This window comes from Mirounga leonina, unplaced genomic scaffold (genome assembly GCF_011800145.1).
Source record: "Mirounga leonina isolate KUSES-001 unplaced genomic scaffold, KU_Mleo_1.0 Mir_173, whole genome shotgun sequence".
Taxonomy (NCBI): Eukaryota; Metazoa; Chordata; class Mammalia; order Carnivora; family Phocidae; genus Mirounga; species Mirounga leonina.
In genome coordinates this window covers 78,271,053-78,288,387 of record NW_023270447.1, presented here as the reverse complement: position 1 = coordinate 78,288,387, position 17,335 = coordinate 78,271,053, and the positions used below count along the sequence as shown (strand labels likewise).

The 17,335-nt window shown below is 57.6% G+C and overlaps 1 protein-coding gene across 2 annotated transcripts in view; it reads right to left on the bottom strand.

The window, feature by feature from the left end:
- The window catches only part of HSPG2 (heparan sulfate proteoglycan 2), a 99,617-nt gene that overhangs the window by 52,976 nt on the left and 29,306 nt on the right, over positions 1 to 17,335 (bottom strand). The window contains exons 2-13 of one of the 2 annotated variants that reach the window (XM_035019565.1): positions 13,294 to 13,429; positions 12,696 to 12,740; positions 5,762 to 5,871; positions 5,601 to 5,659; positions 5,159 to 5,319; positions 4,011 to 4,061; positions 3,492 to 3,620; positions 2,979 to 3,233; positions 2,764 to 2,883; positions 631 to 762; positions 334 to 478; positions 88 to 239 (exon numbers count right to left, since the gene is read on the bottom strand). In XM_035019565.1, the coding sequence (XP_034875456.1) occupies positions 88 to 239; positions 334 to 478; positions 631 to 762; positions 2,764 to 2,883; positions 2,979 to 3,233; positions 3,492 to 3,620; positions 4,011 to 4,061; positions 5,159 to 5,319; positions 5,601 to 5,659; positions 5,762 to 5,871; positions 12,696 to 12,740; positions 13,294 to 13,429 (1,495 nt within the window). Of the gene's footprint in view, positions 1 to 87; positions 240 to 333; positions 479 to 630; positions 763 to 2,763; positions 2,884 to 2,978; positions 3,234 to 3,491; positions 3,621 to 4,010; positions 4,062 to 5,158; positions 5,320 to 5,600; positions 5,660 to 5,761; positions 5,872 to 12,695; positions 12,741 to 13,293; positions 13,430 to 13,731; positions 13,777 to 17,335 lie in introns of those variants that run through there. The other variant, XM_035019564.1, reaches the window with a different exon arrangement.

Here is a 17,335-nt window from a genome sequence, read left to right as displayed (position 1 = left end):
TGGCACGAGAGCGAGCTGCAGCCGGTCACCAGCAGACAGCCCTGGCTCTCCCACCGTGCCCAGGGCCCGCCTGCCCACCGGCCGTACCTCGCTTCGGAATGAGCTCCAGGACACCGTCAGGAATGCCGAACACCATGCCCCGGGCGTTCATGGCCTCACAGGTGTAGGCCCCCTGGTCTGCCTCCTTCACATCACGGATGGTCAGCGTGCCACGGCCTCCTTCGCTGGTCACGGTCACCCTGGCGGGCCCCGAGACACAGGTTGGGTCAGGCCAGGGCCACCGGCCCAGCGTCCCCCATATTCCCAGGCCCTTCCCCAGGCTCAGAACCATACCTGGGATGAGAGGGGATGTGGCCCCAGTTAAGCCTCCAGTTGATGATGGGAGTGGGGACGCCAATGGCCACGCAGGTCAAGGTCACTGTCTGGCCCCGGGAAGCCTGGATGGACTCCTGGGGAGGAGTCACCACCTGGGGGGGCACTGGGGAGACCAGAGCAGGAGTGAGGGGTGTGAAGGGCAAAGGGAGGGGTTTGGGGAGGAGAGCAGGGCTGAGACTATGGACAGGGCCACGGGAACCCACCCCGGGGCCCAGGGCCCACGGCTCGCGCCCCCCAACCCTGGCCCCTGCTCACTGCAGCCAAATTCATCACTGCGGTCGGGACAGTCGCTCTCCTCGTCACAGTGGAAGCTGGCCGGGATACACGTGTTCGTGGAGACACAGCGGAACTGCGTGGGCCCGCACACGTCCTCGGGATGCTTGGCAGCTGGGGGACAGAGCCAGGCGGTGTGGGCAGCAGGTACTGCCCTCAGGGAGGGTCACCCCCACTCCCTACCTACACCCAACAGTCGACCCTGCCCACCTTCCCCTGGTGTCCCCAGGGTCACTCTCTCTTCTCACCCACGTGTCACACAGCTGCCCTGATGAGACCCACACGTTGTTGCCACAACATTGCCAGCTCTCACCAGCCGGCCATCAAATGGCCATCACGTTACCCTGTCCCCACCACTCGCGGCACCTGCACTCCCCAAAACAGAGATATACCTGGCACATCACAGTCACTCAGTTCCTTCCACACTCAGCCAGCCTCAGAAGCCCAAGCCCTCTGTCAAAGGCACAGGCAAAATGACTGGGATCCCTAGACGCCAGGTAATGCCTGGTACAAGGTTCTCTAGCAGAAAGGCCTTGCAAGGGACCTGCCACAGCCCAAACCTCGCTGCTCTGTATCCCTCTGACTGGCCCAGGGCTGCCACCTGCGGACTGGCCAGCAGCCTAGGGTTGGCCTGGCACCAGGGCTGGGTCCCCAGCTGGGCACCTCTAGAAGACGGTGACCGACGTTCTTCCTCGGGGAGACTGACTTTGAGACAGACACACGGGCAGGGACAGAGAAGGCAGAGTGGTGTAGGAGAGGAGACCACAGGGAAGGAAGTGAGAGGAGGCCAGGCAGCCCTCTACTGACCAGCTTGGGGCCTCCGTCCCCACACTCTAGGAGTTCCCAAGGCCACTCAGCTTTCACATTCTCGGTCCTGCGCTCTGCCAAAAAGGACTCGCGGTCTCCTTTGATTTTTCCCCAGCTGAGAAGGGCTTTTCAACAAAAGCCCTCAATTACTTCTTCCCAAGGGGCTGTCTCGTCAGGCAAGCTTAGAGCCACAGGAAGGACATCATAAAACTCTGTCAGTCTGCAGCACGCTGCTGCTTCTCTCTGGCACAGATGTGCGGCAGGGAAGGTGGAGGAAGGCAGGGAGGAACTGGACCGGCGGACAGAAGGAATATCAACATGCACCCAGGCATGTGACCCGGGATCACAGAGAAGTGGTTTGAAGATTATCCTCCGTCTCAGACTAACAATCCCCAGGCTTCACCTACAGGGCAGGACACTCTAGATGCTCCCCGATAGGGTGTCTGACTCTCTAGCCTCACCCATTTAACTGTCAGAATGCGCTTGACATTGACTGGGGGAGGGATGGATGATGTCAGCTGGGTGGATGGGGTGGATAGACGGCTAGGAGAAAGGAAGGATGTTAGGTTGATGGGTGGACAGATGGATGAAGAGCTGTGTGGACAGACAGCGGATGGACGGAGAGCTGGGTGAATGAATGGATGGATGGACAGATATACCAATGGACGACGGAATGGGGAGATGAGGAAGAGCTGGCAGATGGATGTCCAAAAAACTCAGAACTAGCTCTATGTGAAGAGGCCCTACACCCGTCAGGGACAGGTTTTTTTTTTAAAGATTTTATTTATTTATTTGAGAGAGAGAATGAGAGAAAGCACATGAGAGGGGGGAGGGTCAGAGGGAGAAGAAGACTCCCCGCTGAGCAGGGAGCCCGATGCGGGACTTGATCCCGGGACTCCAGGATCATGACCTGAGCTGAAGGCAGTCACTTAACCAACTGAGCCACCCAGGCGCCCAGGGACAGGTTTTGACTCCCACATACACCAACGGTCCCATTGTTAGGGGACACCGGGCTATCAAGCCCTCTCGGCCACTTGTCTGACCTTTACCCAAGCCTAAATAACACAGAGAAGATCTATGGTAACAAAGTACAGAAAAGAAACAAGGAGACATTAGCCTCAGGCAGTCTGGCCACACGGATTCCTGCAAAGTTCATCTCAGAGCCAAGAGCCCTCACCACCAGGGGCAGAGAGAGAGGAACCTTCAGGTCTGTCCCCAGCGCTCGGCCAGGGAGAGCAGACGGTCTTACGGGCAAGGCTGGGGCAGGGGGCCTGGGCCAGGGCGGGCGGGGAGGGGTGGCACACTCACGGCAGTCGGCCTCGTCGGTGCGGTCCTCACAGTCAAAGTCCCCATCACAGTGCCACAGCTTGAGAGCGCAGTGCCCGTTCCCACAGGGGAACTCATTGGGCTCACAGGGCGGGGTGGGGCCTGGGGGACCGGGCCAGGTTCACCCAGAGGCCCTCCCCCGGCCACACCCCTGTCCCCCGCGCCTCCCCTCCCACCTCCATCCTGCCGGGCCTCACCGCAGTCCAGCTCATCGCTGCCATCCTTGCAGTCCTCTTGCCCGTCACAGATGTAGTCTTTGGGGATGCAGTGTCCGCTGTGGCAGGTGGCCTCGTGAGGCCCACAGGGCAGAGGCCGGCCTGGGCTGGGGGCCAGAAGCTGGGGGGTGGGCATGCCTGGGAGCTGCTGCGGGGTGGTCGCCTCCGGCTGGGGTGGTAAGGGTGGTGTCTCCACCAGAGCGGGGGGTATGGAGCTGAGCTCTGGGACCGGCTCCTCTGTGGACAGAGCCCTCCTGGTGTTGGCACAGGGTGGCGGCGCGTGGCTCCTCACCCCTCGCCCCCACACTCTGCCGGCCCTCCCTGTACCTCCCTGCCACACAGGCTGCCCCCGCCCTTCCCGTATCCCTGCCCACGTCCCTCAGAGCCCCCTGCCGGCACCAAACCCTCACAGCTCCCGGTGGACTTGGGGGCCCAGGTGCGCCCTGGCCCTGCCTGGTGTCTGCAGGTCACTTGTGGCCCCGGATGGCCCCTCACCACAATTGAGCTCATCAGACATGTCCCTGCAGTCAGGCCTCCGGTCACAGCGATACTCCAGGGCTATGCACTCGTTGTGGCTGTGGCAGGCAAACTCGGCCTCGGTGCAGACTCTCGAGACCTGGGGCACTGTGGGGGCAGAAGGGGGTCAGAGGGGCAGGGGCAGGGGGGCGGGGTGGAGTGTGTGGGCAGCACAGGCACTGCGTGGCTGGGAGCAGGCTTTGGTGCCCTGTGTCTGGCTACTTGGTTTCTGGCAGACTCAGCGAGGCAGAGGAAACGGGGCATGGGCCGTGTGGCAGTGGCCTCATCCATCCCTTCCAGAAACTCCACACACAGTTAACAAGCCACACGCATGCAACCACCACATTCCACACATGCAGGCCGCAAGCTGGCCCAGGGAGGGTGAGGGGAAAGGCAGAAGGGGTGGCTTGTGGGCTCTGCCCAGCCATCTCGCCCTCATCCTTCCTTCCCCTCCATCCAGGAACTCGTTCAAGTACCCGGCTGGGCCTACACTCTCACCTGGTGTCACTGCGGCCGCCACGGCGGCCGGAGGGGGCGGGGGTGTCTGTGCTGGAAAGGAAGGTGTGATCAGCAAGGCCCCTCCGGGGCTTGGGAGCTGTGGGCTGCGGGGCTGAGCCAGGCCTATCCTACCATCCCTAGCCAGGGAGGCTCCCTAAAAAGTGGGGAGGAGAGGGCTGGGCACCCAGCAATCTTCAGATCTGGGGCTGGGGAATGCCAAGAGGGCACCGTTGATCTTTAGGTGCATTCATTGGGGTTTTATGTGCAGAATGAGAGAGGTGATGGTTTCACTGTTTTTTTTCTAACTGGGCTACACCACAGTAGGGCGAGAGTGTGTTCAGTGCTGGGTTTCCCTGAGTCAGGGATGGTGATATGTTGGAGCTTTCCTGGGGGAGAGACAGGGATGGAGTCGGAGCCGAGAAGCAGAGCCTGTGGGGAATGAATGGGGCCTGCCTGGCCTTGGAGTCAAAGCAGAAGACAGGGTGCCGTGCAAAGAAACCCGGGCTGACCGAGAGCGAAGGCCAGGCCTTTGTATCTGATAGCTGTGTGACTGGAGGCCGGTTTCTTGACCTCTCTGAGCCTCAGTTTCTCATCTTCTCATCTCCTCTCATCAAGACTGGTACAGACATGGGCTTTGGTGTCAGTTCTGGCTGCCTATGTGAATTGGGACAAGCCACGTGTCCTTTCTGGGCCTCAGTCCCCCAATCTCTAAAACAGGAGGAATAGCTACTTCATAGGAATGATGAAGGCTGAATGGGAGGCTGGATATAAGGGCCTTCCGGAGTGCCTAGCATATAGTCAGCATTCAATAAACATTTGTTGGTTATTATTAAATGCAAAAGTGTTTGGATCTGAAAGTACTGTATGCAGAAGGGAATTATCACCTACTGTCAGCATATAGAGGTCTCGAGAGAGGGAGGGAGAGCAGAAATTGGGTCTAATTGGACACATGTTTGAGGTAACAGATTACACTCAAGCCAAGACAGGGCTGCATAGAGATTGATGGAGCAGACTCACGGGGTAGTGAGCTCCCTGTCCCTAGTGGTGTACACGCCCCACGCTAGAAGAGCCCATGGTGGGGACCCTGGAAGGGGACCCACATGAGTCTGAGAAATGAAGAAGTGCCCCAGGTCCCAGGATGGGCTTACCTGTACCCAGGCGACGGAACTGGAAGCCCTGGGGAGAGGTGATGTAGGAGGCAACGGAGCCGCTAGAAATGACCTTGCTCAGCACCTCTTGAATCTGAGCCCCGTCCGCATTCCCTTCCGAGCCCACGTCCAGCTCCACAAAGACCCACCCGTCCAGCTCCCTGGGGATGGGGCAGGGGGGCAGGGGAGCAGGGTGAGGTCGATGCCTGCAGCCTCAGCTCCTCCCTCGGGCCCCCTGCCTGAAGCTCAGGCCTGATCTCCTCTTTCCCTGTTCCTGGACAATCCGGACCCGAGTGGGGCAATTTAAAGTCTAAGCTGTCTCCCCAAATTTGTGAACTTCCACCAACAGAGATCCACTCCATTTGGGTTCTCTTACTTCCCCTCCTTGTCACCCCCCTCCCCCCCAGCCGTCCCTCACCGGCCCCCAGGGGACCCTTCTCACTTGATGAACACCACACTGACAACCTGGTCTCCAGGAATCTTCAAGTACTCTGACTCGAGCTGGTGAGTGACACAGCACCGTCAGCCTCCAGATACCTTCCCTCATCCCCGTCCCGCCTCCCATACTCGGGGAGCTCCCGAGCCCCTCCCCCTTCACCTCACCGTGTCTACCACCGCCTCGGACACCTCCCGGAACTCCTCGGAGCCTGCATCCTCCAGCTGAGGGCTGTAGTGGATGGAGCGGGTGAAGTTTACCAGGGCCCGGAAATAAACTGCAGAGAGGAGTGGGGTGTCACCGGCCTGGTAGGCGGTGGCCTCAGGCAGCTGGGTCAGTGGGAAGAAATTCAGGGATGATCTCTAGCGGCCTCCTGCCCAGGCTGACACCTGTGTGCCCACAGCCATGTCCAGCACTGCCTGTAGTTGCAGTGGCCCTGGCAGGCCTGCCCAGGGTCAAAGCCGAGCCCCCACCCTCCAGTGAGGGGCTTCAACCATCAGGGATGTAGCCTGACCCGGAAGCTAAGCGATGGTGCAGAAGAGGCCCCCCCCCCCCCGCCACCGCAGCGGCCCAGAGGAAGTTGGACAAGAAGAGCTGGCTTCCAGAAGAGGCTGGTACAGGGATAAGCCATGGATGACCTAGAAATGCTTCCCCACTCTTCCCTGGCTGGTTCTAGTTATCCCTCAGGGCTCCACTCAGCCATCACCTTCTCTAAGAAGACCACCTGACCTGCCCTCCTTCCTCAACCCTCGCTGGGTTAGAGACCCCTCCTCTGGATCCGCCAGCCCCTGGGGTCCCCCCATCAGAGCAGCTTCCACTCTGCACCGCATAGATCCTGCCCGGTTACACACAGACTGTAGGGTATCATGGTGAAAACCATGGCTTCTGAGGTCAGCCACACCGCAGGCACTGACTTTACCTCTTCCAGCTTCTGTTTCCACCTCGGTCTAACGAGGAGATTAATTATGGGGGGCTGGAGGGAATAAATGACATCATGTTTGCACACACCATCTCCCCAAGCACTTAGATGCGGCACCTGGCACAGGGCAAGTGCTAGAAATCAGGAGCTGGTGTCCTCTTTCTCTCCCGCCGGACGGTGAACCTGAAGAGGAGAGCAACCCCGGATCTCATTCACCCCTGCATCCCCAGAACCAGTGTAGTGCTTGGCACATGGCTGGTGCCCAAGAAGTGATGGCTGAATAAATTCATAGCAGACTGGTGGGGGCATACACATACAACTGCTTCCTAAGCACCTACTACATATATGTGATATGTATAACATTTTGTGGTGGTTGTTTTTTATTTTTTTTAAAGATTTTATTTATTTATATGACAGAGACATAGTGAGAGAGGGAACACAAGCAGGGGGAGTGGGAGAGGGAGAAGCAGGCTTCCCGCTGAGCGGGGAACCGGACGTGGGGCTCGATCCCAGGACCCTGGGATCATGACCTGAGCCGAAGGCAGAGGCTTAATGATTGAGCCACCCAGGTGCCCCGGTTGTTGTTTTTTTAAAGATTTATTTATTTATTTATTTATTTGAGAGAGAGGGAGAGAGAGAGAGAGAGAGGGAAAGCACAGAGGGAGAGGGAGAGGGAGAAGCAGACTCCCTGCGGAGCAGAGAGCCTGATGCGGGACTCGATCCCAGGACCTTGAGATCATGACCTGAGCCGAAGGCAGACGCTTAACCGACTGAGCCACCCAGGAGTCCCTGTATAATGTTTTATACACACTAAACATAGTGTTCATGAGTTCATGTAGCAGTTAAAAATACGAGTTAACAGCCATCAGAAAGGATGAATACCCAACTTTTACATCAACATGGATGGGACTGGAGAAGATTATGCTAAGTGAAATAAGTCAAGCAGAGAAAGTCAATTATCATATGGTTTCACTTATTTGTGGAACATAAGGAATAGCATGGAGGACATTAGAAGAATGAAGGGAAAAATGGGGGGGGGTGGAATTGGAGGGAGAGATGAACCATGAGAGACTATGGACTCTGAGAAACAAACAAGGTTTTGCGGGGGGGGATTGGTTAGCCCGGTGATGGGTATTAAGGAGGGCATGTACTGCGTGGAGCACTGGGTGTTATATGAAAACAATGGATCGTGGATCACCACATCAAAAACCAATGACGTAGGGGTGCCTGGGTGGCTCAGTCGTTAAGCGTCTGCCTTCGGCTCAGGTCATGATCCCAGGGTCCTGGGATGGAGCCCCGCATCGGGCTCCCTGCTCCGTGGGAAGCCTGCTCCTCCCTCTCCCGCTCCCCCGGCTTGTGTTCCCTCTCTCGCTGTCTCTCTGTCAGATAAATAAATAAAATCTTTAAAAAAAAAACAAAAAACCAATGATGTATGGTGACTAACATAACATAATAAAATTAAAAAGAAAATACGAGTTAACATGAGCTGCGAATGAGTCACACACATACATACGCACGTGCAAGCACACACGCACGGTGCTTAGAACAGAGCCCGGCACGTAGTAGATGCTGAATCAGTCTGTATCGTATGCTTACAGTACACATAGACCAGCATGTACACACACACACACACACACAGAGTTTCTTGAGCCCCTACTATGTACAAGATTTTTTAGGCATTAAATCTTATAACATTCACGAATTTAGGTGTTAATTATAAATGCCAAGTTAATGAGTTATAAGTGTTTAAATATGTATAAGTGCTTAGGACAGACCCTGGCACATAGTAGGTGCCATACAACGTGAGCTCTTCCTATACGAGAGGCCGTGTAGCTTAATAAAAAAGCTTAGTTGGGGCGCCTGGGTGACTCAGTTGGTTAAGCGACTGCCTTCGGCTCAGGTCATGATCCTGGAATCCCTGGATCGAGTCCCGCATCAGGCTCCCTGTTTGGCAGGGGGTCTGCTTCTCCCTCTTGACCCTCCTCCCTCTCATGCTGTCTCTCATTCTCTCTTGCAAATAAATAAAATCTTTAAAAAATAAAAATAAATAAAAAAAAAATAATAAAAAAAATAAAAAAGCTTAGCTGCTGGAGCAAAATGGCCACTTACAGCCCTGTGACCTCGTGTAGCACACTTAACCACCGACGATGCGCCTCGGTGTCCTCATGTGCAGAGTAGGGGTAATAGAAGTGCCCACCGCAGAGGGTTCTTGTAAGGGTTAAGTTCAGAAACGTAAAGTTCTTATAACAGCGCCGGGTGCGTACTAGGGTCTGCCTGGGTTAGCTGTAATCATCGTCTCTGGTCTTTACAACAAACCAGAGGGATGGATTTGGTTTTACCACCTTTCATCTGAGAGAGGCATTTATTCCTTGAACAAATCTATATTGAGGGCCTACTACGTGGTTGGTGGTGTTCTCAGGGCAGAGAGTCCGGCCGTCAACTCCACAAATGACCATTCCTGTCCCTATAGAGATCGCTTTCTAGTGGGAGGAGAAAGGAGACAAGAGCAAGAAATATATGGCCTCTGGGGAAAGAACCAGGGCTGGGGGAGAGGGTGTGCTGGGGTAGTAGGTTGCTACACTCCCAGGGTGGCCAGGGAAGGACCCTCCTCAAAGGGGATCCTTGAAGGGAGAGAGTGAGCCATGGAGAAGAATCTGGGAGAAGAGTATTCCGGGCAGTGGGAAGAGCAGCTGCAAAGTCCTGGAGGAGGAAGTGGGCTCAGAGAGGTGACCAGTGACAGGGCGAGGCTGGTAGGGCAGGGAGCAGGATCAGCTGGGCCCAACTACAAGGCCCGTCCCCCTGCCGCTTCACTTGGTCAGGCCCACAGGGGCACACGCCCCCGAGCAAGGACCCCCTCCGTCTGTGGCCTGGGCTAGGCAAGCCCTGGGGTGTTGGGATGGGGCAGGAGTGGACTCCTACACGGAGAGAGGGTGCTTGTGACAGCACCCCTGTCGACTCTGAAACGCAGGGACCGCGCTGGGCTGGGCTCCCGGGGGTCGGGTGGGTGGCGCTCTGCGGGCCGGAGCGTGGAGGCCGTGAGCTCGGCCACAGAGGCCCCTTGTGAGCAGGCACAGAGGCCCATTGAGAATCCCCCACCCCAGCCCCTGGCCTCAGCCCCATGGCCCAGCGCGGGCGAGGAGGCCGGGGCCTCTGCCCAGGAATGTGCCCCCTCCTGGGGGAGGGGGCCGGGGCTCCACAAAGCCCCTTTTTCCTAGGCCCTGGGAAGGGCTCGGACCCTCCAGGCTGACCCCACCCCTGCCTCCTCCCAGACCAGGGGTAGGTCAGGGCAAGTTCCCAGACCAGGGGTAGGTCAGGGCGAGTAACCTCCCTCTTCCATCCTGACCTGCCTCCCCGCGGCCAGTACCTGAGGGTTGGGGCATAAGTTAAAGCCCTGTCTGTTCCAGAAACCAGCCCCCAGAGCTGAGGGTGTTGTAAGAGAGTGAAGCTGCCTGAGGTGGGTGTGCTCTCTGGGTGCCTACCCTGGCCAGCGCTTTCCCTCCTGGCCCTCATCTTGACCCTATCCAGACAGCTCACTTGGAGCCAAAGGCTGGAGGGGCAGGAGGCCGGGAGCTGCTTGCACCCAGGTGGGGGTGGGGAACACGCTCGTGACCACCCCCTGCCCCGAAGCAGACTATCCCACCAACTCCCTGCTGAAGAACTCCTCCGCCACACACCCAGACCCTGGAGCCCCAGCCCCAGGAGGCCCTGGGTCCCTTGGGTGGGCCCAGCAACAGCCAGTCTTGAGGTGGGTACAAGTTGCCTGCAGCCCCTAGGGCCTTGTTCTCCGAGGGGTTGCTGCACTCATATCTGCCCAAGCAGCGCCTGGGGTGGGGGAACGCCAGGGGCCCCGCCCACTGTGTTTAGATGGGGCCTAGCTATGTCCTGAGCAGGGGCCGGCCAGCCCCCAGACCCAAAAAGAAAGTGCCTTGGAGCCTTGTGTATGACAAAGTAGAGGCTGGGGAGGAAGGGGAGAGGGAGAAAGGACAAGGCAGGGAGGTGGGGGAGAGGGAACGGGGAGGGAGGCAGAGAGAGCCCCCAGGCCGCCTGGCCTCACTTACTGGGAGGACACGCCTCACCAGCCACAGGAGGGCAGCCTGCGGCCTGCAGAGTAGAGCCGCAGAGAGAGTGGCCAGGACGGACAGCAAGTGAGGTAGAGGGGCCCAGAGAGAGAGATGGAGATGTGAAGAGACAGAAACAGACAGGAGGAAATGACAGAGGCACAGAGAGCAAGCAGGAGAAGAATGAGAGCAAGGTTCAAGACACAGGAGGAAGGGAGAGAGGGAAAGAGAGAGACGGTGAAAGACAGAGAAGGAGACAGAAGGATGACGCACAGATGAGACAAAGAGGAGGAGACAGCCCAAGGCAGGGGAGGAAGGGAGGAAGAGACAGAGACGGGTGTCAGAGCAGGCCAGACAGGTGAGAGATGGGAAGAAACTGGGGGAGGGGAGATGGGTGGGGGGCCCAGAGATGGGGAGTCAGAGCCAGGGGCTGTCTGCCAGGTTGGGGTACCAGCACACAGAAGGTGGGGGTCGTGGGACCGGGAAGGGGCAGAGGCTGCGGAAGCCACAGCCCTGCCTGAGGGGAGGGCGGCATCATTTCAGGGGCTAGGCTCCAGGGTGGGGGGCTGGGCCAGAGCCCAGGCAAGGGGCATGGCCGGCGTGGCCCCATCTTGGTCAGGATGGCCCTTGCTTCCCAGCATGGGGTGGGCACTGCTCTCAGGCAAGGAGACCCTGGGAATGAGAGACACACTTGCTGCCTCCAGGCCTCAGACTCAGCCCAGCTGCCTGGACCTGCCCCAAGGGCAGAGGGCTGGTGCCAGGGCCAGGCCTGGAGGGTCTGAGGCCCTGTGTCTTCCCACGGATAGGCCCCACTCACAAGCGCAGGCCTCTGCCCTCCTAGCAGGCCCTGCCCAGCTGCTGCTCCCCATTCCCCGTCCCTTCCCCCACCTCTGACCCCTCCTGCCCTCACAGCTGCATCTCACGGGGAGGTGGGCTGGCAAGGGCCCCTCAGAGAAGGCAGAGCTGCCGCGGTCGACAGCCCCGGGGGGAGGGGCCACAGACGTTTCCAAATGGACAGTAGGGACAGGACCAGGGCCTCAGCAGACAGGCCTGGTTTAGCAAGAGGCAGCTCCCAGGCGTCCCGCAGGCCTGGAAAGACCTACATGGGGAAAAGCTTCAGGCAGGATCTGAGTCCCAGGGGCTGGGAGGTCACAGTCAGGACCGGGACATGTAGGGGCCAACCCTCCTGTCTACACTTGCCCAGGTAGGACACCACCCTCTGGCATGCGGATGCCCCCGATGCACCAGTCAAAGGGAGGTGACCCCATCCCTGGAGAGGCGCAGGCCCACCACGGTGGGAGGCACTGGATGCAGTGCGGCCGCCTAGTCATCCGCCTGAGCTGAGCTCCACCCTTGGCCCTGACCACAGAGTGCTCAGCGCTGGCTTCCAGAGGAGGCAGCAGGAACCACACAGAGCTGCTGGGCTTTGTTACCCAGTAGTTCCGTCTCTACCCAGAATCCTGGGGTGGGAAGAAGCAGTGACTCTGAGGTCCAGCGCTGGCCTGGCCCCAGTTCCACTGTGCACTGAGTGCTGGCAGCCTGAGCAGCTGATGGAGGCCTGATTCTCTTCTCTCCACAAAGCCCAGCCCTCTTCTCCAACCCAGGAACCCCTGGCTTCCCAGCAGGTGACCCAAAGTAAATGCAGGGTCCCTCCCGGGTCCAGGGTGAGGCTATTTCCACCCCCTGCCCGCTCAGTTGGCCTGCCCAAATGTCCTATGCCAGAGAGCACCCCTACCTGGCTACCCCTGCCTGGGGTCCCCGGCTCTGCACCCCCAAAAAGGGATCTAGGGAAGGACTCCACAGTGGAGCTGGCAGATGAGAATTTTGCTTTGAATGCGGAGTGTCTGGCTTTCAGTACCTATTACAAGTGGGCACTTTCTGCCTGCAGCCCTAAGCCTCATCCCTGGGGCACAGACAGCCACAGAGCCCAGCCCTCCCCTACCTCGCAGGGACCTGCCAATCAGGCCACATGACTGTCACTCGGCAAGCATGAGACCATCCGCATGGCAGGCCATGGAGCCCTTGAGGCCCTCAGCCCCCGAGATGGGACCTCTGTGGTGGGGAAAACCTGCCCTGGGACTTCTGCAAGGGGGCAGGAGGGGACCTCTGCCCTCAGCAACTTACCCATCTGAAAGTCCCCGCTGCCCAGGTCCCCGCTCCCCAGGCCATCTGCAAGCAGAAGAGAGATGTATTGTTGAGTATTTGTTGAGTACCTACTGGGTGTCGGGAGCAGTTTGGGGCACCTGGCACATAGTGGGCCAGGTCACGAAAGCCGAGAACTGTCGCCTCTTCCCCATGCCTAGGGAGGCTGGCCGGGAAAAGTCCACTCAGAAGCCTCCATCAGAGAGGGTGTGGACCAAGGCCGCACACTCTGGGGACTTGACTGTCTGCCCATGCCGGTGGGAGGGGCCCAGTCACACTGGCCGCCAGGTGAGGCCAGGAGTGGGTGTAGAAAGGGGTGGTAACTGTCCTCTACCATGCCTTGTCCACCACCTCCCCGTTGGTCCTCATCACCCTGTGCTGTGCCGAGCAGCCACCATCCCAGGGTCACATAGGTTGTAAGCGGAGCATCTGGGGGTCACTGGGACCAGGGCTTAGGATGCCCATCTCTGGAGGCACCCCCTTGGGCCAGCTTCCGGGGGCCTCTTTAAGGACCAGCGGGAAGAACCCCACCTCCACCCCCTTGCCTCTTCCACTCCCTGCACCAGAACCCTCTGCTCACCTCCAGAGGCCTCGTCAGCCAGCAAGTCCTCGTCGTCAGAGAGGTCTGAGTACCTCCAGCCAGCCCGGCCCGCTGTGACTGTCTCGGCATCTTCGGGCAGAGACAAGCCATCATACGCTTGCAGCCCGTGGACCACCTGTGGAAGATCACACAGCCAAAGGTCACCTTCTCTAGCCCCCGCCAAGCCCAGGACCCCCACCCCTCACTTCAAGGGGGACCCGGAGTGCCCCCCCACAAAGCCCTGGAGTGCTTAAGTCAGACGTGGTTTGGCTAAGAGAGTCAGGCTGGGGCTGAACTGCTATTTTTGACTCTGTTTCCCCAAAGCCCCATTTGCCCCGGGAGGCCTCAGAGCCCAACCCTGCAAATTCACTGAGTCTGAATGAACCCTCAAAGAACCAGACAGTAAAATTAAAATCACTTTGGTAAGTGACGACTGACTCGTTTTTCTTCGGGGAAGGCAAGGGTCATCCAGGACACGAGGTGGTAGACAGGGGGCCACGGGCAGGTAAAAGGTGACCTGGGCCAGCAAAGAAGGATGACCAGGGTCAGGATGGATAGGGGACAGAGACAGAAATCAAGGGTGAGTCCACCGAAGCTGCTATCTCTAATGACAGCTTCCCACCAGGCCATCTTGGCCCCCTCTTTCGGCCTCAGTCCTTGGCCTCCAAAGCTCCAAGCCACAGGAAACACATTCCAGCCATGTTGGACAACTCGCTCCGGCGCTCGTGGCCACACTGACAAGCTCATCTGTGCACCCAGCCGCGGGGGTGGGGCCCAGCAGCTGGACAGGCGTGGTGTCAACTCTGTGTGACCTCAGGCTGATGCTGAGCCTAGCACAAGTTCTACTCCAGGCTCCTGTGCCACAGAGGGCCTGCTGAGACCCCGCGCCCCACAGGCCAGAGCAGAGGGGCCCCCAGCGGCCCTCACACCTGCCTTTCTCAGGTCGGGGTAGGGGCAGTGAACACCTCTTGCCCCTCAGACAAGATCAAGATGTTTCCAAAGGAGTTTTATCAGATAACGTGGAGGAAAACACAAGCCCGGGGGAGCCCAAGAGAACCCCAGAGCCCCCAAGCACCAGCGTGCATGGATGTGCCGTGGCCCCGTAATGCACATCCAGTCCCAGATAACCTGGCGCGAGTGTCTCAGGCCCTGCCCTGGCCTTGGCCCTCCCTGGGGAGCCCAGCCCAGCCAGAAGGAAATGGTCTCACTTTTGAAAACCAGACCCAGCCCTCACTGGCTAGACAAGGTGATGGCAGCAGGAAAGAGGCCCAAGGAGGAGAAGAAAAACAATGAGTCTGCCAGTCTCTCTCCTTCCCTTCACCCCCCCCCCCCCCCCCCCAGACTTCGCCCAGCCCACGTCCCTGCAGCCTCTGGCCTTTTCTCGCGCTAGTCCCTCCGCGGAATGCCCTTCCTCCCTTTGTTTATCTGGCTAACTAAGTCACCCTCCAAAATTCAGCTAATCGTCACCTCCTCTAACGGCTCGGTAAGAAAAAGGAAAGAATTATTGACATTCACAGCAACACGGCTGAAGCTCAATCACACGTGATGAGTGAAGGACACTGGACACAGAAGGCGACATACTGTGTGACCTCACTGAGATGCAACTCTAGGGGGGAAAGGTCTAACCTCAGTGACAGAAATGTCGCTAGTTGGCTGGGACCAGGGGTGGGGCATGCTGACCGGGCAGGGACACAAGGGAACCTTTTGGAGTGACAGTTCCCTGGCTATATACATCTCGTGATTGAACTGTACCCTTAAAATGGGTACATTTTTTTTTTTTTAAGATTTTATTTATTTATTTGCGAGAGAGACAATGAGAGACAGAGAGCATGAGAGGGAGGAGGGTCAGAGGGAGAAGCAGACTCCCTGCTGAGCAGGGAGCCCGATGCGGGACTCGATCCCAGGACTCCAGGATCATGACCTGAGCCGAAGGCAGTCGCTTAACCAACTGAGCCACCCAGGTGCCCCAAAATGGGTACATTTTATTGTATGTAATTTGCACCTCAAGAAAGATGACTAAAAAGAAAAGTCTCAAATAAAATAAGATGAAATAAAAATTAAAAAAAGAAAGATAATCTCCTTTGGGAGACTTTGTCCTGACACTTGGCCTTCACAGTCCTCTCTGTGCCCAGGCTGGATTCTGGGCGCTCCTGGGCTCACACTCTAATCACCTGTATCTCCACTCTCCACTGGAATGGCAGCATCCTGAAGGAAGGGACCCCATGTTCAATAACTACTTGAATGAATGAATGAATGAATGAATGAATGGAGTGAATGGCAAAAATGTCATCACCTACTAATTCTAGCTGCTTGCTGAACCTGACTTGCTTTGGAGGTACCACCTGCCCCCAAGCGGTCTATATGCAATCTCCCTTCCTAGGCTGGCAGCAACTCGGGGACAAGGACTGGGTGCCATTTCATCACCTTTGTGTCTGCAGTGCTACCAAGCCTTGTGCAAGGTCTGCATTGCTCACGACTTACCCCCTGCCATGGCCTAAAGCCCCTTCCCCTCCAATGCAGGGGCAAACCCCTCCTCCTGTTCCTTTTCCTTCCCCACCCTCTCTCTGGACAAATGCCCATCCCTCTCCTAGGTGACCAGTGGACTTCTGGGCCATGCCCACAGGGTCTGTACCCAGGAATGAACTATAGAACCTTTAGGAGCTGGTGAGAAATAGATTCCGGGGCCCCTTCTCATCCAGGTGGGAGGAATGGAGTGGCGTGTATGCAGAGAACTCTAACTCACTGGCTAAGAACCACAAGATCAATCCCCATGAGGGGTTCTCCCTCCTTCCCTTGGCTGCAGGTAGAGGGCAATATTCCCACTGTGGGGGAGGGGGGCTTCAGAGCAGGCCCTGACTGGCCTAAGGGAAGTATGAGGCTAAGACTGGCATGGGGCACCGACACTGGGCAGAAGAGGTTAGAGTGGCAGGCCTGGATCCTTCCCACCTGGGGAGGGCTCTCCCTCTTTGTCATTGCCACACACACCCTCCATGCAAGCCAGGCCATGGGGGACATGCATGGGGCACAGAGATGCCCAGCATCCCCTAGACACTGCTGTCTGGAAAGGAAAACTCTGGTGGTGAGCAAGGTCCAGAGCTTCTCCCAGGCCTGGAGCTGGGGTGTGGGGGTGGGGGGGGTGGGCGGTGTTGGGACCAGACAGGAAATAGCAAAGTGAGATTCGACTTGGAAAAAATGTCAGGAACACACATCTGCAGTGAGAGGAGTGAGAGAATCCAGGGTATGTTGGGCCCGGATCGAAGACCTCTCACCCCAGGGACTCCAGGGAATGGGCCCTTCCACATGCCAGCGTGCCCTTGCTTGCAGCCCCCACCCCAGGGCCCGAGGCTCTGGGGTCTGATCAGGGCCTGTAGTGAGCGCCAACCCTGCAAGAGCAGAGACTTCATTTGTGAAAAGCTGAAGATCAAAACGTTCTAGCAGCTGTATTTCACATCTGGGAGGAGAGAAGAAGCCAGACCAGAAAGAGCCCAAAGGAGCCTGAGACTTGACCATAGAAGGGAACTTGGATTCAGATCTGGAAAGTCTGGGGTCTACTTGGGAACAGAAAGAGCTAACATTTATTGAGCACTTACTACACACCAGGCACTCCTTTAAGGATTTTTATAAATGTTAACCCAGGTTATAGGTGTTAAACAGCCCACTGTAGGGATGGGGACATGGAGCAGTCAGGTCATCTGCTTGAAGATCTAGCAGGTGGGCGAGAGCTGGGATTTGACCTCTGGTGGTTTGGTTCCAATGTTTAAGCTTTTGCCACTGAGCCGGAACTGACTGAGGTCACTGAGAGTCTCTCCACAAAACCTTTCAGTCACAGTGCTGTTTCACAGTCTACAGATCATTTCCTCAATCTCAGTGTCATTGGACCTTGACAATGACCCCTGAGGTGGCTGAGCAGGTGTGAAAGGCCCCCTTTCACAGAGGAGGGAGTAGCACCTTGTTTCCCCACGTAACTTGCCCAGGTGAGTGGCAGGCAGAGCCAGGACAGACCCAGGACCTCCGGGTTCTGCATCTGCTGACCAGGAAAGAG